This window comes from Hordeum vulgare, chromosome 2H (genome assembly GCF_904849725.1).
Source record: "Hordeum vulgare subsp. vulgare chromosome 2H, MorexV3_pseudomolecules_assembly, whole genome shotgun sequence".
In the NCBI taxonomy this organism is placed as follows: domain Eukaryota; kingdom Viridiplantae; phylum Streptophyta; class Magnoliopsida; order Poales; family Poaceae; genus Hordeum; species Hordeum vulgare.
The window spans coordinates 47,228,056-47,250,256 of record NC_058519.1 but is presented as its reverse complement, the minus strand read 5'-3'; the positions used below and the strand labels follow the sequence as shown (position 1 = coordinate 47,250,256).

At 44.4% G+C, this 22,201-nt stretch overlaps 2 protein-coding genes across 5 annotated transcripts; one reads left to right on the top strand and one right to left on the bottom strand.

The window, feature by feature from the left end:
* Positions 1-12,655: 12,655 nt before the first annotated feature.
* LOC123424795 (lipase-like) lies at positions 12,656-17,108 on the top strand. 2 transcript variants are annotated; one of them, XM_045108491.1, is made up of 11 exons: positions 12,656-12,791; positions 12,994-13,067; positions 14,802-14,881; positions 15,031-15,096; positions 15,286-15,333; positions 15,476-15,543; positions 15,659-15,731; positions 15,825-15,986; positions 16,137-16,331; positions 16,426-16,502; positions 16,590-17,108. In XM_045108491.1, exons 2-11 carry the CDS (start codon positions 12,998-13,000, stop codon positions 16,804-16,806), a joined length of 1,056 nt encoding a protein of 351 aa, XP_044964426.1. In that variant the 5' UTR covers positions 12,656-12,791; positions 12,994-12,997; the 3' UTR covers positions 16,807-17,108. The 2 variants fall into 2 exon arrangements, with proteins under 2 accessions (XP_044964426.1, XP_044964425.1); XM_045108490.1 differs by lacking the exon at positions 12,656-12,791 and having other exon boundaries at positions 12,822-13,067.
* Positions 17,109-17,607: 499 nt separating this feature from the next.
* Positions 17,608-21,945, bottom strand: LOC123424794 (probable serine/threonine-protein kinase PBL7). 3 transcript variants are annotated; one of them, XM_045108487.1, is made up of 5 exons: positions 21,534-21,945; positions 19,714-19,892; positions 19,400-19,592; positions 18,403-18,794; positions 17,608-18,296 (listed from the first exon to the last, which is right to left on the bottom strand). In XM_045108487.1, the coding sequence occupies exons 1-5, from the start codon at positions 21,631-21,633 to the stop codon at positions 17,751-17,753; spliced, it is 1,410 nt and encodes a 469-aa protein (XP_044964422.1). In that variant the 5' UTR covers positions 21,634-21,945; the 3' UTR covers positions 17,608-17,750. The 3 variants fall into 3 exon arrangements, with proteins under 3 accessions (XP_044964422.1, XP_044964423.1, XP_044964424.1); XM_045108488.1 differs by having other exon boundaries at positions 19,400-19,589; XM_045108489.1 differs by lacking the exon at positions 21,534-21,945 and having other exon boundaries at positions 19,714-20,352.
* Positions 21,946-22,201: the final 256 nt, after the last annotated feature.

Below are 22,201 nucleotides of genomic sequence, written 5' to 3'. Positions count from 1 at the left end.
TTGCAATAAAACCAAGTCTTACCCCAAACTTTCGGGTGACTAGGTAAAATAGCAGCTGGAAAACCACATTCCCTTCATCTCTGGATTCTTGCCACGCCAAATTCTAAGCAGGGTCCATTGGCAAATTCTGTTTAACGGTTGAGATAAAAGAATTCCCTGAATAGAAGGACACTAGGCTCCATTCCCATGTACACCTCATAGAATACTTGGAATTTGCACAAGTTGGTTACAGAGTTAGGACCTAGGTCTTGAGGATGGAGATTGTAAAAATGCAGAACATCTCAAAAGAATTTTGACCCGGGAGGAGAAAAATCATGTTCAAGATGATTTGTAAAGACCACTACTTCTCCTTCATTGGGTCGTGGTCGTTCCTCTCCAACAGCGGCTCGCCAACCAAATTCCTCTTTTGATGATAAAACTCCTAAAGACACATAGTGCTGGAGCAAAGTGTCAGAGGTTTGAGAGGTTGCCCAGTTGCGTGGGATGGGTTTTGCCATGGTTACGGATTCAGAGAAAAAAAGGGTTGCAGAAACATTTTTGGCGGGTCATTTAAAGAGAAACAAATTATTTGAAAGTATGATACTCAAGATAGAACTAGTTGGGTGGTTCCAATTTTCAGTAACAAGACAACCTCCAATATTAAGGCCGCCCCAACATGAGTCGCCGCCTAAGGGGGAAGCGATTTACACAAACTGGTGGGTTATAGTCATACTGAAGGAACCGACAAAATTTGAAGGCGACATACGAAAGGTTTTCTATTCTTTCCATTAAGTCCGGGACAAACAGGTTTCTATGGAAGCGTCTAAAATTTCGGATCTACAAAAGGTTAAAAAAGGGAAATATTTACTAAACCCTAAACAACAAGGTATGAAGCAACGGTGATCTTATTGATGGATATCGAAGGAAATCTATGAAGCATTATGAGTGGAATAGGGCAACTGAACCTACCTCCATCGCACTATGGAAAATCTCATCGGTATGGATAAAGATTGGTGTTAATGGATGAAATCTATGACGAACACTGATGAACTACGACCAACGAATCTAAACCTAATGCAAATCTAAAGGTGAGGAGACTTATCGGAAGAGTTGATGACGACGACAGAGTTGGCAAGCGACGCTGTGGTGAAGCTAGGACATGTCACACTCCTGGGGCTTTTGTTGGCCATCGAAGAAGAACGGCGGCAGCAGCGATGATGTGACAAGAAGGGACGTTCACGAGGAAGAATACGAGGGGAAAGGTGAAAATGAAAGCCCCCCCCCCCCCGGTGGGTATTTAAAGCCAAAAGTTGAAGTGCGACCGGCAGGCACGGGAATCAAGGGGGAACAACAAATTTCGAAGTTATGGGCACCTTGATTCTCGGGCCAAATGGATATATTTATAGATCGTTATGATTACATCATCGAATCCCTATAATTGTAGGAAGGGTGGCGTCATTGATGAGCGGGAAGGTAAAATAGAAGATGAGCCGCCAAGATCACAGCTGAGGGATATTGACATGAATAAATTCAAATCGATCTGGGGCCTAATGTTGGGGATATAACCCCGTTGTATGACACGCCCTAACGGGCCGGGTCACTATTATGACGGCTTAGGGATGTGGTCAACATGAGCCTTGACGTGTCAGACTGGAGACGTAAGGCGGGTCACCAAGATGAGCCCGTTGGTGGCCGACGACATGAAGATGGCGATTCAAGGCCCACAAGGTGGAAGGTCACCAGGAGTTTTCCTTGCTTAAGGAGCAAGGCGGGTTAGAGACATACCGGGTCACGAATCGTAGTGTGACCCGGACCCTTGTAAACCTAGGGTCTCGACCTATATATAAAGGCGAGTCTCCAGGGCCAATAGACTTAAGTTACAATCAATCGATAGCTAGCTCAAGCGAATCCGCTCCCTTGTAATCGATTTCATCATTAATACACACAAAGCAGGACGTAGGCTTTTACCTCCATTGGAGGGGTCGAACCTGGGTAAACTCGTCTCTCGTTCCCGATCAACCCCTTTGAATCGCCACACAGCGGCGATGGCCTCACACTCAAGTTCTCTCACGAGGACATCTGTCATGACAAATCCACGACAACCGACCCACTCCATCATCCACGTGTGTTTTGCTCACTACTTGCCTTAGTGAGCCGCAAATAGGGTTTTCCCAAAAGGTCACCTAGATGAGATGAGCCAGACTATCTACACTCGGACGCCCCATATTCCCAAACGACCCAGCGGGCTGACCGGACGCAAAATGGTCATCCAACCGGACCTGCCAAATCTGACCCTAATGTTAGCACTCACCGGCACTCCCCAGACCCAGGTTGTATCTTATGCAGATATGGGACGGCCGGACATGTCCGTTGTGTAGGATCCAACCCACTGTGGCCTACCCGTTCCACCTAAATTGGACCCTATTTGAACTCCAGATGAAACCCTAGCCGCATTACACTTCCACTCCACTACCTTTCGTCCACAAGCTCTCATTCAGCGATATCTGACCTTCTCTGGCATGAGGGCAGCGGATCTGATTCGTACACCTCCCGATCCATTGACCTGAAACTTTTCCCACAAGATCGTGAGGAGGAGATGTCCGACCGCCTTGCGCTCCAGGGAGGAGTCCACCAGACGGCAGCGCTCGGACTCCATTCAACGGGAATGCATTACATCCGCCCAAAATGACCCATGAATCCGTCCCAGGGCAGTTATCGCCGCCTCGTCAGAGGCGGTGTGGTCCGACTCGCATTCCAAAGTCATGACGAGTGTGCAACCCGTTGGCGAGCCGAGTCACAGGTGCACATCCACTTCTCGCCTGATGCAAATTTGGTGTAGCATGTCCTCGTCCAAAGGAGCGGTTGTGGGAAGTGTGACTGACGTCGATGAGGCGGCTCTCTGTCGCCACATATGGTGCACGACAATCCCCGCCACTGTAACAGTGTGGTGGTGGACATGGCCAGCTCTAACTACGACAGATCCATCATCGACCACGCATCCATTAACGACGCGCAAGGCACGGGATGTGATGAAGAGGGTAGGGCATGAGAGGCGGCAACGCCTCGAGTTTCATGAGCCAATGTGTGTCCCATGTTCTACCTCACCGACGAGCGCACCAACACCCCGAGGAACGCAGCCGGTTGGTAGACATGGACACATACGGAAGAACAAGGACAGTTGCCTACAAAAATTCACAGTAGCTCCCGCAAAAAAAATCTTATGAATTTTGATCATTTGCACATGTGGTATCCGGTTGTGAAAATATTTTTTTGTGTGCTAAGAGCAACTCCAACCAGGCGACCCATTTCGTTCGCCACAATCCATTTGGTTCACCGCGGACAAAAGTGGAGACCCAATGTGCCAACCCATTTCTAAAATGCGTCCGCTCCCCGATCGTGTGGACCCATTTCAAGCCCAAAATTTGGGCTGAAATACGTCGACATAGACGCGAAGCACATGCGGTGCGCCCCCTCTCATGTTCGCACCCGTCCACATGTGGTGCCCGGTCAATAACCATCAACGTATTTATTAACGACGACCGTCCACCGCAGGCCCATGCACTAGCGACCCTAGGCAACCTTTTTTTAATCTGAGCGTGCGGGAGGGGGGCGGCCTCATCCTCTTCCAGAAGTCGTCCCCACTCGCTGCTCCCCGTTAACGATAAACCCTAACCACCACCATGGGTTTCTTCTCTGGCTTGAGCTCTAGCAAAGACAAGGGCAAGTCCCCCGCCGTCCCTGTCTGCGCTCTCCCCTCGCCGGCGTCTTCCCGTCCGCCTCGGCGGCGGATCATCGTATGAGTGCACCAGGCGAGGTGGCATTAGGATCACTGCATCCCCCTCCCCTATCCCGACGTCAAGTTGCCACACGACTGCCATTTTGATCTGGAGAGGATCCGAGTGCCAGCGGTGCCACGATCAACGCGGGCGCATGCGGAGAAGGTGAGGCGTCGGCGACAACAACTGACGCCATAGGAACGACGCAACCCCGTGTATGCTGTTGACTCTCCTGAATTGGGGGCGTGGTTTGCGTGGGTGAACGAGGAGCATCACCGGCATGGCGTCCGCGACATGGTGGCTGGACCGCCGCCGCCTCTCGTCATGCGCGAAGAGGACCAGGAGGTGGAGGCCATGTACCAGAATGCGCTGGCTATTGTCTTACATGCAAACGAGGAGGAAGCGTGCCTCAAGGAGGAGGAGAAGGTGGCGACTTACTAGGCGCGGATGTCGGAGGCCCGTCGTCCCCCGTCACGGCCGAGCCAGGGCCGCTGGCCCTCAAGCCTGAGCAATATGTATGGGACGGGGTGGTGCACGAGCGGGTCAGCATGCTACCCGTTTGGTTGGGTGCGACGCCGGAGCAGCACGCGACTTACCTGGAGCACTTTCGACAGCGACGACTCACGGAGGAGCGCGGAGAGGCCTAGCGGCTGGAGGAGCTGGAGCGCGAGACCGAAGCTGAGAAGGAGGAGCCCCGTGTTGTCCAGCCAGCGACGGTGCAGCCATCGGCGAATGACGTCGCCGCCGCTTGGGAGACGGCCTTCCCTGGGCTGGCTCGGCGTCGACGCTCATCGACCTCACCAGCCCCGATGACGACGAGGAGGAAAACACCTAGGGCAACGCGCTTTCTCGTTTTTAGCTTACTTAAATTTTCTATTTAATGCAATGTGGGTTCATGGGACTATCGCCGTCCTTTGAGACCGTCATTAATGTTTAATTAACTTTTTTATACTTTTGAAATATTTATTATAAAAAATTTCGCATAGCCTAAAAATGAGTCATGACCTTGTCCGACGCAAGCACCGACCTAACTATAAAAACAGACATAAATATTTATCGGACAGATTGAAACGAACAAAATGCGGACAAAGGTGCGTCTATTTGTTGGGATGCGTTTGCAAGTTGTGGTTGTGATGCTCTCTGGCCGTAATGGGAGTATCATAAGTATTATCATGCATGTCAACTAGGTAATTTTAATAAGGTGACATAAAATTAAATAAAGACAAAGATAGTTGAGTATCATATCATGATAGCGTATCATATTAATAATGTGCTACTATGTGTCTTGCATGATAATAAACGAACTACACTATAATACTAAGGTATGATACTAGTCTATGATATCACACTTGTAATGCATACGTGACCGCTTTAAATAGATATGATATTATACTAGTCTATGATAATAAATATGATATCATAGAGTATCATATGCATGATATAGTATATGTTACTTCCTCCGTCAGGGTTTAGAAGCCACAGTTAAACTTGCGTGCGTTTTCAAAATAGACAAGGTTTAAGGCGTGAAAGCAATTACTCCTATTAATTAGTACAAGTACTGCTCATGCATGCGTCCTCCTAATTTGCGGCTCACGCATTACTCCCTCTGTCTTGGTGAATAAGTCATCTTACGAAAACGAAATAATCCCAAAACACTTAGGCGCGATGCATTAACTTTTACCTCGTTTCTTGTTTTTTGACATGAATAAAGGAATCAACCAATAAAAGACGTGGGGCATGTATGTTTTTAATGACTTGAGACTAACTAGCACAACATGCATTGGTCAATTCATTGCATGCAATGGTATTAATTAGCAAATTAGCATTGATTTCTCTAGTTTTACTTTCCGTTTTGGTCACAGTGCACAACCTAAGATGACTTATACACTGAGACGGAGGGAGTAGTACTAGTATATTTTTCAGTTGATTAGGCACATTAACATCTACACCTGCTACATCTCACAACCAATTGATGACTACCTTGGTCCGAGAGACTTTCCAAGCTTGTCTTCTAAACCATGACGGAGGGAGTACTTACCGTTAGGCTGCTCGTAGTGGAGAGTAACATATAGTAGTATCATGCATATGTTACTATTGTATGATATTAACTTCATAGTGCATAGTATCATAAACTAGTATCATGGGTGATCTCATTTATTGACATGCATGACACATAGTAGCATAGCATTTAACATGATACGCTATCTACCTATGTTACTCTAAGGGGGTGTTTGTTTCCAGGGACTTTTTGGTGTAGGGACTAAAAAAAGTCCCAAAAAGTCCCATGTGAAACAAACATGAGGGACTTTTAGGGACAAAAGGGGGTATTTTGGACTATTTGGAGAAGTCCCTATGGGAGGGTCTTTTTGAGACTTTTTTGGCACTTTTCCAACAATGCCCTACTTTTAGCATGTTATTTAATAACTACTACTACATTACTAAGGGTAACATGGTCTTTTTGCATGTCATTTAATGACCTCTAGTCTCTATTTAGTCTCTGGAAACAAACGGATAGGGACTAGGGACTTTTAAGTTGGAACTAAAAATAGTCCCGGGACTTCTGAAGGGCCTAACCCTTTCTTTCTTCTTTAATTACTTACCACATCGACATATTTGCTAGTCCCAAGACTATGATACTAGCTATTATGATATACCGCTGTGGCTAGCCTCATCTTAATGTCACGGCGGACACCGTTCCCGAGTGGCCGAATCTACCTGCAACCAGTTTTTAAATCGCGTTTCTCCTCACGCGTGGCGGCAGCGCTCGCACCCGTCGCCGGCGACGTTTCTCCTCCACGCCACGCGGCCGTCACGTGGGCGGTCCAGCTGCACCGACGAACCCACCCCTCGCCTCGAGCCCAGTCCACGCACGATCGCCGCCGTACGTACGTAGTACTCCCGCGCGGTTCGTCCACATAACACGATGCCGCCGTCTGACTTTCTTCCGTTTCCCCCAAACTAAAAGGAGAAAGAAAAAAATCACCCCCGCTGCTCAGTTGGGACGGACTTGGCACGTAACCGCTTCCGTGACAGACTGGTGCTGCCGCCGTAACAACCATGTCCTTGTGTGTCAGCAACCACTGCTCCTCGTCGCAGGATATAAAAAGCGCGTTCAGGGAGAAAGAAAGGGATAAACATATGAGAACCGCCCGGCTCGCTCGACCATCTTTGCACCCGGCTCGAACCCGAAGAGGTCGCGGTCGAGCTCATCATTTGCGTGAAGGCGCTGGGTTCCTCCGCGTCCGCGGGACGCCAAACCATTTCTTTTCTTCAGTTTCGTATCAGCGGTCTGGATAAAAGACTTCGTTTCGTTTGGGGCCCTGCCGTGCCGTACAACCGCCGGACCTCGTCGGCATAAACCGGAGGATCGGCATCGGCATCAGAGCGGGAGCTGCGGAGGGGGCCCGGAGCATATTCCATTTCATCTTTTTTTCGCCTAGGCAACAGCCAACAGGCAGCATGCTCTTTTTCGATGACGACGTTTTGGAGCTCGAGCTCAACTTCACCTCACAAATACAACATGTTTCGAATATGCTCCCTTCGTTTCTAAACGTAAGTCTTTTTAGAAATTTCACTAAGGGATTACATACGAAGCAAAATAAGTGAATTTATACTCTAAAGATTGTCTATATACATTTGTATGTAGTCTTTTAATAAAACCTCTAAAAATGCTTATGTTTAGGAACGGAGGGAGTATAATCTACTAATGAACCAAATGAATCAACAAACACATTAAAACATGTCTTATATACATCCAATTCAGAAAAATGTAAAACATCTTATACATGTGAAACAGGGGTGGAGCCTCTCGGGAACAATTCCGGGCTCTGCCCCCCCCCCCCCCTCTCTCTCTTCCAAAAGTGCATACTTTTTTTACAGGGTATCTAGCTCATTGGGCCTTTCACTACGTAGCCGGTGCCAGACACGTTAAAATGTAGCAAACTAGGCATCGATGCCCTGATAAATTTCTTTGACACTGGTCTCACACCATGCGGGTGTAGCCCGTAAAAAAGTAGGACTCATATGTACATTAAAAAAATTGAGGAAGTCAACCTCCCGTCATCCTTTGCGCGAGTTCCTTTGGTCCACCTCCAAAAAAAAAAACCTTTCTCCTCATATTTATTTCCTTCCTCACCTCCTCGTCCCGATACACTGTAGATCTCCTTCCTCACCTCCTCACCTCCAGGCTACGTATTGGTCAGCCCAAGGTCTCTACAGATCGTAGGAGCGAGAAGAAGAGTTCGACGATGTCCGCCGAGGCGTCACGGTGAGTGGAGGTGTTGTGCCATGGCGGACGGATGGTCTGAGGCAGCGTAGTGAGTGGGCTAATGTGCGGCGGGGGATGGATGGCCGATGCCGCAGCAAGCGATGTCGTCCGGACTGGTGGACTGTCGTTCACTGCTACTATTGTACTACACGAGCAAGTACGCAACTGGAAGCACCATAGGTGAGGATGCATGGTGTTTGCATGCGAGATACAAAGAAGAAAAAAGGGCTTACAATATTCAGTTAGGAGATACTAATGTTCGGTCTATGAATTGGATAATAGAACTTTGTAGCTTTGTTTTGAATATTTGATTGGTTTACATTGCAATATTCAGTGATTAATGTTCACCGTTGCACTAAGCAGCAACAAGAAATAAATTAAAATGTTCTCATTCAACAGTTTGTAATCTAAATTACACAATTACAAATGAAGACGCTTGAATAGAAAATTAAAGTAGAAGCGGGGTGCAAACTAATTAGATGGACTCATATACAACTTATAAATGCTAATGTCCATTTCCTCCAAGCTTTTGCCAAATTTTCTCAACCAAATCAGCCTTGAGACGACGATGTGTGTGTCGATCCCGGATGGCAGCATCTGCTCAAGAACCACATCAAACCCATAAAATGGTCCTTGTTCTGTTTCAAGATATGGTATTTGAGCACCTTGTAGCAATTCATGGTCATAGTCATATTTGTCATAGCACTTGTAGGTGTGCCTCTCATCTGCAACAATCATGTTATGCAATATAATGCAAGCATACATGATCTCAGCAAGGTCACACCTTTGCAACATATCCCTGGATGACGAATTATAGCAAAACGAGTTTGCAAAACACCAAAAGTACTTGCGTAACACAAAGTTCATTGATCTAGGACATTGATATCATTACTTGATCCAGCGACCCCAAAAATTGCATGACATATCCATAGGTCATGTGAGGCCACAATTTCAAGCATGACTGTGTACGCTTTATGATCGTCGTGAGTGAACATCCCCTTCCAAGCCACTGTACAATTTCTCCATGTACAGTGCATGCAATCAAGATTCCCCAACATGTCAGGAAAGCCACGAGGCTCCCCTACTTGAAGTAAGTGTTGTATGTCTTTGTTTGTGGGCCTTCTAAGATATTCTATACTAAACTTCTCCATCACACCCTTGCAAAATGTGGTCATGCACTTGATGATTATGGTTTCACCCATTCTCAAGTTATCATCAAACAAATCAGCAGGTGTCCCAAATGCTAGCATTCACATAACAACAATGCATTTCTGTAAGGGAGAAAAACCAGGCTTGCCAATGCATCACTCCTCTGAGTAAAGAATGGAGACCACTCACCAAGTGTTTGGACAATGCGTAAAAATAAATGCTTCCTCATACGGAACCTACGCCTAAATTGTGTGTCAGTGTACAATGGATTTTCTGAGAAGTAGTCAGCCATCAGCCTAAACTCACCACCTTGCCTATCTCTATCAAGGTGTCTTCTAGGTAGTCTTTTGTATTCATTAGAATTACCTGTCTATTGTGCTGCAATCTAAGCTCAAATTTCCACTTCAATCTGGGCTTCAACTGGGTCATTCATGAAGTCCCAGAAAAAGTCACCAATGGCTTTGAAACTAATTACTTCGTCAACATTGTCTTGCTACTCTGCTTGTGGGTTCTCATTGGTGGGCATATCTTGAGTGGAAGGTGTGTTGTGTTTGGGCTTGGTGGGATGGAGATGTTGCTTCTATTAACAGGGAATAGTTTCCAACGGCTGGTTTCCAACGACTAGTTTTCAACAGCTATATTTCTAGCAAGTTAAATGTAGTGCATAATAATTCATGAAATGATTACATAGTAATTTAGATAATGCTTACAACCAATGATTACATACCAATTCATAAAGTTCTAACAACCACTGATTACGTAGCGCATCGTTCACCTACAAGATACATCTAATCTTAACCAAACAGATCCTTAGCTAAGAAATCTAGAACTTGCTCATGTCTTTCCTTTTGGGCATCGTCATAACCTAAAGTATCTTTGTGAAGAAGATCAAGGTATTTGCTCAGTTTTCCACCTTTATCTTCTCCTTCTCAGTTTCAACTCTTTCTTTCTCAGCTTCTGCTTGAATAAGGGTGGCATCAACCATTTTCTCTGCAGCAATTGATTTTCGTAGTTGAATCTCATTAAATTTGTCCATGCTCTCACTTGTCAAGCTTCCAGAGCATTTAGACTTGCTTGATGATTTCTATTTATCTTTTATGTCTTTCAAAGTGTTACGTCCCGGGGGTCGTTGAAGTTCACCTTCCTCGCCTATTGCATGGGTTGGAGAACTATAAGCTCCTGATGCATTCAACTTGTTTCTTTTGTTCATCTCTTCAACTGAATATGACCTTCTCCATTTAGCTTCTTTCCGCACGTACGCCCACCAGTGCTCATATGGAAAGGGTCTTTTTGTCTTGGAAACATTCATGTATTTGGCACATACCCTCTCCATAAGTTGCTTGTCATCGCTCCCACTAGGCCATGTACTTTTTTCAACATTGTAGATACCGTTGAACTTTGTAACCTTCTTTGTGGTCTTGGTCCACTGGTTCTTGCATTGCACAACTATTTTCTTTTGCTCTTTCGTTGCATATTGGTTGTACTCTGATGCGACTTCCTTCCAATAGGTATCTGCCCTTTTGGAGTTTCCATCAATCGGATCACATGAATTGTGCACCCAAGCTGCTATGAGTAATTCATCCTCGTGCTTACTTCAGTTCTTGCCTTTTCCTTTTTTCTAAATCTCATCAGGACTAGTATCACTATCATCTTGATTGTTGGCAGCCAGATCTTCATCCACTTGATATGCTGGTGACATGGGAGAACTTAATCCATCTGAACTATTCTTATCTCCTCTTGAACTAGTGCCTCTTGCATATCCAAGGAAAGGCATGCATCCAACAAGAGAAGCAGGACTGCTACTTGAGCCTGCTCCAAATGCTCCTCGAGGGTACTGCCATATGTTACCTTGGAAGGAAACACCATGGTAGCCTAAAGCTACGGATGGAACTTGCTGGTAACCTCCTTGGGCATATAAATTTGCTTGGTGTGGGTGTTGATGTTGGAAACTAGGAATATATTGTGTGTGTGGATAGTTCATATGTGGATGATGGGGCTGAAAACTAGGATTATGTTGCAGGCTAATGGGGTTTTGTGGATTTTGTAGGTTGTTTGGGCTCTGTGCATCTCAAGGTGAGAAGGAGTTCAGCATGCTTGTGAAGCTTTGAGAAGATGGATGATCCGTGGTTTGGGGGATAGGTTTTCCAGGAGCTATTGTGTTCTATGAACTTGTGATATACATTATATAGAGATCTTCAACTTCTTCAAACTGGCAAATTTTGCTCGTGCAGTGCAACGGTCATATGTTGTGAATAAAATGTTGTTTGCTGGGAATTAAAGGTTGTTGTTCAGTGGTTGTCGAGATAGGAATGCTCATGTACATATGACCGTTACAATTTAATATATTATATTGTAATATTGGAAGTGGGCATCGGAGCAGCAACTTGCTCCGGTTCCTATTTTTTTTATGTGGCATCGCATGGGCTATGGAGGGCACCGGTGCCAAATAATGTTAAAGTGGATTTGACACCTCGTTTGGCCTACATAGTGGAAGGCCTTAGTTGGCCCGTTTACTTGGTATAGCAAGGCTGAGGGTTGAATCGTTGGGGATCGTGACGAGAAGGCTACATGCCATTGATTCAGAACATGGAGAGAATGCAGCCCCTGATTCCCAATCATCTCTTTCATCTAGTCGTCCCACTTTCATCATGGTTCCTCATAGCCTGCTAGCTCTTCTTCCTCCTTTAGTCGTCCTACTTGTACTTTCTTGTTGTTCTTTGGTATCAGTCTTAACCAATCAGCCCCCTCTTATATTTGGTTCATGCTCTTTCACTGATGTGAACTATACCTGATCATGGACAGCTTGGCCCGACCTGACCCGGCCCGAAAATCCTGGGTCAAGCCAGGCCTAATCATGTCATTGGACCGGGATCGGACCAGGAAATTGAGCCTAACAGTCAGACCGGCCCTGGTTCGAACCCACGGGAAACTAAATTTAAGCCGCGATCGAACCGTGTTGATTGGGCTTTGTCGGGCTCGAATCAGACTTGGGCCTAATATTCAGGCTCAATGGTCAGGCCTGGGTTTTCAGCGTCGAGCTCTTTTCCGCGCGGCCCGAAGCCCGCCCCGGCCTGACATATGTCCAGGTATAATGTGAACGAAGCGAGTCGTACATAGCTAGTAAGTTAAAAAGGAAATGGTTAAGATGTTTCAAAAAATAAAACTCCCTCATTCGTATAAGTTGACACTGGTTTAGTACAAAGTTGTATCAAAAATGCACAATTGTCCTAGATGCGCGCAAAATTTCTTGACGAGATGTTATCGCGAAGCTCCGAGAATAAAGACACAATTTGAGTAGGAAGAAAAGCTTTGAATAGGCATTTTTAAGCAATGCTCTTAGTTTTCAAAGCACAACGGATGTCGTCTTGGAATGGAATTCCACAAGAACACTCGAGCATATTCGATGTCCGAATAGTGTAATTCATATTCTTTTTTCGAATTTACTATTTATAGGGTAGCAGATGAGCTCAGGCTCCAAAAAGCAATTTCCTTCCCTTCCGCGCCGCATTAATAGAGCTCAGCGACCGCCATCCGCTTCTCGCCTCCCCCCTCCAGCTCCAATCCAATCTCACCTTCTTTCTTCTTCCTACCCATTTCCAGCCGTCGCCGCCGCCGCCGAGGTACCAAGCCATCCTCCCCTAAACTCTCTCTCCTCTTTCCAGCTCTCACGAGCCGCCAAATCCAAGCTTGGCTTTCGTCAATTTGGTTCCGGACGCCGCTCATTTATCCCTCCGCATTTCGATGCTCCCGAGGGTTCTCTCCGTGCCCACCTTCTCAAGCTGCCTTTTTTATGCCGTCTTGTCTGTGTGTTGCGCCCTGCAGGTCGATGGAGAGATGGAGGCGGGTCAGCGTGCTGGCCATGGCGCTCCTGCTGCTCTCCGCTTGTCATGGAGCAGGTACTGTACTTTCATTCATGTGCTCCTCTGGCTCCCGCTACCAATTTCTGATGATGCTTGCTGGATATCTGTTCCAAGTTTTGCCTGGAATGAATTCCAAGAACGCGTCAACTAAACCAGTAGTGGCTATCAAGCTGTTTACCGAATCCATGCCGAGTGCCATGATTGGAGAAATCATAGGTGGATACCACTATATACCCGGGCATTTGAAAAGATGTAATCTTGTATAGGGACAGAAAGGGGGGCAGCTATGGCAGACTGACGAAATTGTCCTGCTTCCTGTTAATCTAGCCAAGACCTGGTTGCCTGTTACCAGCACACCGGTCAACATCTGAACTTTTTTTTTTTGCTGAATTCGTACTGATTGCTATGGATGAACAAAACACAGGTAAATTTCATTTTGCAAAAAAAAAAAAAAAAAAACATAGGTAAATTTCAGTGCAGGCTCAGGCATTTGAAAAGGTGTATGTAATCATGGAGAGAGGGAGACCGACGAAATTTGCCCTGCTTCCTGTTAATTTCACCAAGTTCTGATTGCCTGCTAGCAGCACACTGGCCAACAGCTGAACTGATTGAATGCACTTGGTGTATTGCTGGGGCCTTTGGGGCCACAATGTCGACGGATATCCATACATCTGGAAAAAAGTTTATACCTATATTTGTGTATAAAGAGAAGGAAATTAGGTGGCTGACAGTTGGAACTTACCTGGTGCCTTGTTAACATAACGAAGCTCTGGTTGCATGGTTGGTGACCCTCACAAAATTAAAAAGGTTGAATAAAGAAGAATGGGTTGATGAACTATGACAGCGAAGAACCATTATACTGTTTTGGAGCTTGACTTGCTCTGAGAATACTAGTAGCATCCATGATACCCCAAATTGATTTTTGCCTGTCATATCTAAGCAATATTTTCAGTGACCCACAGCAAAGACCATTATAGATTCTTTCTGAGCTTGAGTTGACAGATCTAGTGCGTCTACCACATATGACACTTATAACCTAATAATGATAAAGCCCTCAACTGATTACTGTCTATCATACCATTGCAGTATTTTCAGTTATCCACTTTCTCTATCTTGGTGGATTCTGTGATTTGTGAATATCGGTGGTTTCAGGATATGAGAATAGGTGAGACTGAATCATATATACCCTTTTAACTTGGCTGTCACCCGTTCAAGCTCAACCTCTCTCGTAATTACAACTTTGTACTAAAGTTAGTACAAAGTTGAGACAATTATTTTGGGATGGAGGGAGTACAACTTAGGCAAAGTGAACTTGTTTACAGCATTAGCTACTTTTGTTTGGCTATGTTTCCCCGATAACCTTTAATTAGCACACGCTAGCCATGATATTATTTGGACATATATACAACATAACGAATGTCTAAGCTTGTGCTCAAAGCTGCCTCAAGTTACCAGGCCAAGAAAGGCCGTTCTAAGAATAACTTCTGTGTATGGTCGAGACTTGTTAAGAAGTTTAAAGTGACTTCCCCTTACTTATGTACGGATATTCTTAGGTAAATTGATCTCTTATCATAAAGTAGCTTCTCTATGTAAATTTAACAAGCAGTGACGGAGTTATTTATTCTGTTTGCTTTCAGTTTGTTCAATTTGTTCTTCTTAGTGTAAATGTTTGTTCATCTGCGTTGTCATCTTCTTGTATCTGAAATTGATCTTCAACATCTGCGTTCAAGATTGCATCACTAATTAAATCAACTGTTTTCATCATCGCAGAGTTCTCTGTCAAGAATCACGATCAGAGTCTTATTTATGACCATACTCTTGCTAAGACCATTGTGGAATATGCTTCAGCTGTAAGTTAAAATTATGCTCATTACTTTGTTACATGTGTCTCATGCTTTCCGAATGAAGCTTTAGGTCATCTTTGTCTTGAACCTCATAAGTTAACTAAATTCTGTCTTCAGTATCATGCATAATTCCTGTAGTCCTCTGTTATCTGCAGGTGTATATGACAGATCTAACAGCTTTGTATACATGGACATGTTCAAGATGCAATGACTTGACTCAAGTAAGAAACCTTTCAACTGTTCTCTTCATTCATATCTAGGGGTGCTTATTTCTTTTCCTGAACCTATAACTGTTCAAACTGTAAGGGATGTGTGCTCAAGAAGCTCACCAATGGTTGGTTGGGTGTCATATGCAGCAGCCTGTCAACTATATAGCTTATAAAATCTATCCTTTCTTATTTCTGAAATAGGACTTCGAGATGAGGTCTCTAATTGTTGATGTGGAGAACTGTTTGCAGGTTCCTATCTTAACACACTCCATATTAAGTTGTCATAAATTTCCATGATTTAGTTATAGGCATGTTTCTTATCAAGTGTACTGAGCTTTTCATGATATGGCCTTTCTTTTACCTGCCATTATATGGGCGAAAACTGTAACAGGCATTTGTCGGTGTAGCTCACAATCTAAATTCCATAATAGTTGCAATCAGAGGGACTCAAGAGAACAGGTGCTAACCAAATTGCATGTGCTTCTAGTATTCTCAATTAAGCCGGTATGCTTTATGTCTTGCTGTTCTGATTTCTTGATTCACATGTGATTTATGTTTAGATTTGCTTGCTCAGTGTGCAGAATTGGATCAAGGACTTGATATGGAAGCAGCTTGATCTAAGCTATCCAAACATGCCAAACGCAAAGGTTTATTACCAATAAACTGTTTATACTTTCGTAGAAGGAAAAGGCAGATGCATCTTTTTGCTAAAAAGCTTTCTACTACTCTTTTCGTTTAAGGTGCACAGTGGATTTTTCTCCTCCTATAATAATACAATTTTACGTCTAGCTATCACAAGTGCTGTTCACAAGGCAAGAAAGACATATGGGGATATCGGCGTCATAGTCACAGGGCACTCAATGGGAGGAGCCATGGCTGCCTTCTGTGCACTTGATCTTGCTGTAAGTACACAAGATCCAATGTTTCACAATTACACTTATTGTCTGGACTCTTAATTCCTTCTAGGTTTAGATTGCAATCTTGTATCAAATTCCTAACACCAGCACCATCTTTTTAAGCTGCTGATTTTTCTCTTCAAATTCTCTCCACAGATCAAGCTTGGAAGCGACAATGTTCAACTCATGACTTTCGGACAGCCTCGTGTTGGCAATGCTGTTTTCGCCTCCTACTTTGCCAAATATGTACCAAACACTATTCGACTGGTACATGGACATGATATTGTGCCACATTTGCCACCTTATTTCTCCTTTCTTTCCAAACTGACGTACCACCACTTCCCAAGAGAGGTATACCGCACAAACGTATAGATATGCTTTCTTGGATATCAATTCAGTCCATGGCCTTTATCTCTGTGTATGCTTACTTCCGCCCAAATTTCAGGTATGGATCGATGATTCTGACGGCAACACAACCGAACAGATTTGTGATGCCAGCGGCGAAGATCCAAACTGCTGCAGGTTTTACAGCTCAGACCTTCCTTGCAGCTCAACTACATGTCTTTTTAGCTCCTAGTTCTAACATTCTCCCACTTACCATTTTACTAGGTGCCTCTCCATATTGAGCCTGAGTATTCAGGACCACTTCACATACCTGGGAGTAGATATGGAATCAGATGACTGGAGCACCTGCAGAATCATCACAGCCCAAAGCGTCGAGCGATTACGGAAGGATCTTGCCAGCAACATCATCATGACAAAGCATGATGCCGACGTCTCCATTGTCGAGAATAGTGTGCAGACAGACTGGAGCAGTTCCAGATAGCATACTGCATTACTGTTAACACTATATTTGTAACAGAAGACGACGCCTTTTCTTTCTCTTGAAGATGGGGGGTTTCAGTTGGGGAATTTCATTCAGATTGGGTTGTACATTGTTCTTTCATAGCCTGTGAATATGTAGGAATGTAGACACGAATTATAGGTTCTAGACCGTAAACTCTTGCCGGATGCACGAAAGATACTCTGTGTTCACATCTTGTAAAATACAGTACCCATGCAGATATCTATGCAGATGTCTCCAGTCTGGGAAATAAAGCAGAATAAATTGATAACATTGCCATGAAATGCATCTACTAGATATGTGTGTGATTGAATTCTGAACTGAAATTTGACCCACACTTGAGAAAAGGGGACAAATTCTGCTCTGAATAGTTGTTCATTCAGACTCCAGTGTTTGGTTACTTTTCACAGCAGTTAAAACCAAAACATTCATATTTACACTCCAAAAAAACTTGTGTACCATTTACTTCAGTCTGTACAACCATGCCTGATCGTGATATATCCTCTACAAATCATCGTTCCTTTACATTCTTATTACAAGCTACGGGCAAAAGGAAAAAAAATTCCTCTAATAACAGGTTTACTTACACGCCAACTCATTTCAATGCACAAACATATTATATGACAACAACAAAAACCAAAGAAAATATCATCCTAAGCAATAAATACATGGATGGGCTAATTACAGAGGGGGGGGGGGGGGATCTTTTATAGGTCGAGCGACGCCGTGACTGACCAAAACAAGCATCCTGGGAGTCAGATCCCCAGCAGTCGAACGGTGTCAACTAGAACCCATGGAGTGTAATGTATGACCATCTCGAATGGGGAAACACAAGCCTGGGTGAGAGAAGAATGCTGCTCTGTAACAATGGAGATGTGAAGGTACCGGGCAAAATTGGCTGCAACAATGTCTGTTTGTATATGCCGTCAAACCTGCCTGCTATATTTCCCAGGATCTGCTCTCGGTTTCTCGTGGGCATCGACCTTGACAGCCGACTTGCGGTTACCATCATTTTCGCCGTAAGAGTAAGACTTCCCATTATGCAAGGCAAGCAGTTCTGGCACATCCAAGCCATCATTCCTTCCAGAGCTACTGCCACTGCAGAAGCCTTCACTGTGATCCTCTTCAAACTCCCCTCCTCTAGGCTCCTTTCTCCTCAGGTCCACAGCATCCCAGTTAAGTGAGTTGGCGGCATGCTGAGCATCCGGAACACAGCTGGTTGTTCGTCGGTGCGCTTTCGCCCTTGGGGTAGACGGGCAAGTCCTGCAGCTTTTTGGGTCATAATGTTGGGAGGCTAGATAAGATAGTGCAGTGACAATGTCCCCTATGAGGGGTCGGGATGCTGCTTTCTCCTGCAAACACATTGCTGCAACTGCTAAGGCCTGGTACAAACCCCTCTTGGGATAGCGACCTTGCAGCAACGGGTCGGCCATCTGGCAGAACTTTCGCCGGTCTCTGAACATCGGGCGAGCCTGCAAATTATATGGATCAGACACTTGGCACCTTTGAAGAAATGAGAAATGTTTATCCCCTCTACACCCAAACCGATGGGAGGTAACTCGGTGCAGTTGAACGTACCCATGCGACAAGATTTGACTCCCCATCAGGCTTGGTGTGGTCAATGGCTCTCCGACCTGTAACAAGTTCAAGGAACACAACACCAAAACTGTAAACATCAGACTTTACAGTCAACTGCCCTGTCATGGCATATTCAGGAGCGCAGTAGCCGTACGTTCCCATAACTCTTGTTGATACGTGGGTATTTTCACCAACTGGACCAAGTTTGGCAAGCCCAAAATCAGACAGCTTCGGGTAATAATCTTCACTCAGAAGAATATTTGATGGCTTGAAATCTCTGTATATGACTGGTGGGTTCGCCTTATCATGCAGGTACTCCAGACCCTTCGCTGCACCAACAGCAATCCTCATCCTTGCATTCCAATCAAGGGGTTCCCTGTCTGGTGGGCGGTCTGTCCAGAGAGTGATCCATGAGTTGATACAAAAGAAGAAATATGGATGTCATGTTCTTCAAAAGGATACGGATAGTGGTGAACAACGAGATTATGGCGGATAACTAGGATGTATACTTAAATGTAACAGGTTAGAAATCAATTTAACAAATGCTGGTACAGAAGCTGAAATTGTTTGTGATTTGACCCATAAGGAAGCTGAAATAACAGGACCACTATCTATTTTGTTAGAGTTGTATATGTTAGTGTTTAATATCCCCATTGAATAAGGGGGTTTCTGCACATTTACCACACCTGTACGTGTATATAAATAGGCCTATGGCATCATGGAAATACAAGTCACTATTTCCCTAACATGTGACATATTTATCATGTACTGACACTTGGGGTATGCTATAGTATTACCATAATTAAATAGTGTCTTTCATGTTGTTTTATTGTAGTGCAGAAGATCGGAAACTGAAGCTCAAGCCTGCTCTTACACATTCTTTATGAAGCTCAAGCCAGCTAAATATCAAGATATTTGTAATATATAAACACCAATTGCAATCACCCACTGAGAAATATATTTTATTGGACAGGAAACCATACAATGAGAAGCGTACCGTGCAGATGATTTTCTAACGATCCCAATAACATATACTCATAAACTAGGAGGCGCTGATCACCATCTGCGCAATAGCCAATTAATCTGACAAGATTGGGATGGTGCAAGAGGCTTAGCATGAGAACCTCCACAAGAAATTCACGGTTTCCTTGAAAACCATTTCTGTCAAGTTGCTTCACAGCAATAACCTGCTAAATGACACAGGCAAAATGGATAAGAAACATCATGTAAAGCACCAATAAATCCATCTCCTAAGTTGCACTCCATGAAAGGGAAAAGGGAAATAAGTTAACAAGGCTAGAGATAACAAACCTGTCCATTCTCCATGTGTCCTTTATAGACGCGACCAAAACCACCTTCACCCAACAAACAATCTTTTCTGAAATTCTTGGTAGCAATAGCTAGCTCTCGGAAAGTGAAAATCTTTGCTGGGCCGTGTGGAATGCTTCCTCCTCTGCGAACAGAGCTTGAACTACGAGAATTGGATCGATCTGGACCCACCCACCAGAAAAACATTAGCACATAGTTCCTCAATTATAAGCTTTCTTGAATGCAAAGAAATCATATAGTCCAGGAAATATAAAAGGCAGGTACCTATAGAAATGGATCGTGATTAATAAACAGCTATGCATATCCAACATTTGATGACCTGAAGACCCGTTGGTGTGTTGACATATGTACCGAATAATATACTGCCCTAAGTCGTCCAGAACTGTCATTTACACTTAATATCATCAAGTTGGTGGCATAAGTTGAATTGGAGTACAAGATACTACTCTTTTGAGTTGTTGAAGTGATGTACAGTCGTACAGGACAAAGCTATCCTAGGTAGCTCCAAATAAATACCTTGATGGCCATGAGCATTCCATTAAAAGCAGACCTTTTTTTATAATGGTATGAAAAAGGTATCACCGGCACTTTATGGATCTCAGTTATTTTATTTCTAGTTTAAATACCAAGCAGATATGCACAATGAAAACTTGCATCACCTCATGAGAAATTTGACTAGAATTAGAGAAACATATTTATTATTTCTGCATAATAGTACAAGTGTACATTGAGAATTAATCCACCATAAATCGCATGTACCACCCTGTCGGCAAACATCATCTACATCATGTGATGTAAAATACTTCTGGCTGCAGGTAGATGAGAAATTGCAGCAGCCACAAGATCAAACAAATATGCAAGATCAAACTTGCATGTCCAGTAGGCAGCAGCTAAAAACTATTAAACTAAACTCTGGCGCTTGCTTCAAACTCGTCATCAGCCCCAACAACTAAGAAAAGGGTGAAATATAATTCAATTCATCTCGACGCAACCGAATAGCTACCCCAAGGAATCAGTCAGAGATAACAAGTGCAAACAACACATCAAATGTTTGTTTCTTTGGTTGCTTCAGATAGAAAGTTTGGTGATAAATTTAAGTCAGATAACAAGTGTAAACAACACATCAAATGTTTGTTTCTTTGGTTGTTGCTTCAGACAGAAAGTTTGGTAGCAAAATCAACCGCAACCGCAAGCTTAGCTTCAGACATTTCTCTCCCTTTCACGCCACTTCAGGTGAGGAGAAAAAAAACTCAAATAATACAATTCTTTTGACAAGATATTGTTCTTTTGTGTGTCCTCTTCACCACCGCTGCATCAGCAAGAATTCGACTAACATCCGCATATCTAAATAAAATGAATCATCTACGGCGACCAAGTGGTCAGCTTGGTAAGCAATCAACAAAAAATGCAATCAATGAATCATCTACCGCGATCATGGAATATACTCTTCTACATGAAAGGAATCAAAATATACAAAAATACTCCCCATTTCTGGGCCCGATAAATCAAGATGCTACAGTTAAGCACATGATACATGTCCACCCCAACGACTCACTCAACCGCCCCCAACCAATTGGCAATTAGATGTTCTAATAAAAAAAGGCAATTAGGGATCAGCCAGGCCTCTTGTACCGTCAAGGAACAATAAACTTTTTATGCCTAAATCAATGCTCACAAATCACTAAAAAGTAAAAATCAGCAGACATCTGAACGGACAAGACAGGAAATCAGAATGACCAAAGGATTCAGCCCTTCCGGTCAGCACAGAAAGTGGGCAACTCAAGTCAAGATGCGGACGCTACCTGGCGCCGGCTTCGCCGCCGACGGCCGGGGCGACGGCGAGAGCGCCGCCGCGTCCTCCCCGGCCTTCCCCGACGACCCCGAGCACGGGAAGCAGCTCATCTCCCGCGGCTGTCAGAAAAATGCCGGCCAAGAAACCCCGGCGCAAGCGCTCGATCTTGGGACCACCCACCGTACTGATCTCCCCGGCGTGGAAAGTGAAATCTTTTGGGGAGGAGCCGGGGAGAGGGGAAGGATGGCGAGTCAAAACCGGAGGAGGGGGGGAGAGGCGTGGAGCAAAAGGGGAGCTCGGGAGGCAAATTTTCGTGATTATTATAATGGCGGTTGAAGTGTTCTTGGCGAGGCAGTTTGCTGGTGGCCAGTTGAGCTGAGCTGAGGTAGTTGCGCTGTCATTTTGCCGAGCTAAAGCGAGCGAGGGAGGGATGGTTACAGAAAAGGGGCGCCTTTTTATGGTTTCAACAAGAAATTTAAAACCATTTTGATTGGGACTGCTCCTTATGTATTTTCTTGGTTGGGAATGCTCATAACGCACGGGAGATGTCAATATTCGGCATAGGGGTTTGACATGGCACAGGGCTGCACAGGGACAAAAGTGCCATCTCACCTGGTATCTTTTGAATCCTTCAGTACAATGTATATGCTCATTTGCAAAGGTCAAAAGCATTGGTTC

What these genes read in the sequence shown, in the direction of transcription:
- LOC123424795 (XM_045108490.1), top strand. Translation starts at nt 12,962, where the DNA reads ATGCCGTCTTGTCTGTGTGTTGCGCCCTGCAGGTCGATGGAGAGATGG. An exon ending in TTGTGGAATATGCTTCAGCT is followed by an intron (nt 14,882 to 15,030) that starts GTAAGTTAAAAT and finishes TGTTATCTGCAG; the next exon opens with GTGTATATGACAGATCTAAC. An exon ending in ATGTGGAGAACTGTTTGCAG is followed by an intron (nt 15,334 to 15,475) that starts GTTCCTATCTTA and finishes AAACTGTAACAG; the next exon opens with GCATTTGTCGGTGTAGCTCA.
- LOC123424794 (XM_045108487.1), bottom strand. Translation starts at nt 21,633, where the DNA reads ATGAGCTGCTTCCCGTGCTCGGGGTCGTCGGGGAAGGCCGGGGAGGAC. An exon ending in GGCGGCGAAGCCGGCGCCAG is followed by an intron (nt 19,893 to 21,533) that starts GTAGCGTCCGCA and finishes GGGTGGGTCCAG; the next exon opens with ATCGATCCAATTCTCGTAGT. An exon ending in AGTCAAATCTTGTCGCATGG is followed by an intron (nt 18,297 to 18,402) that starts GTACGTTCAACT and finishes TATAATTTGCAG; the next exon opens with GCTCGCCCGATGTTCAGAGA.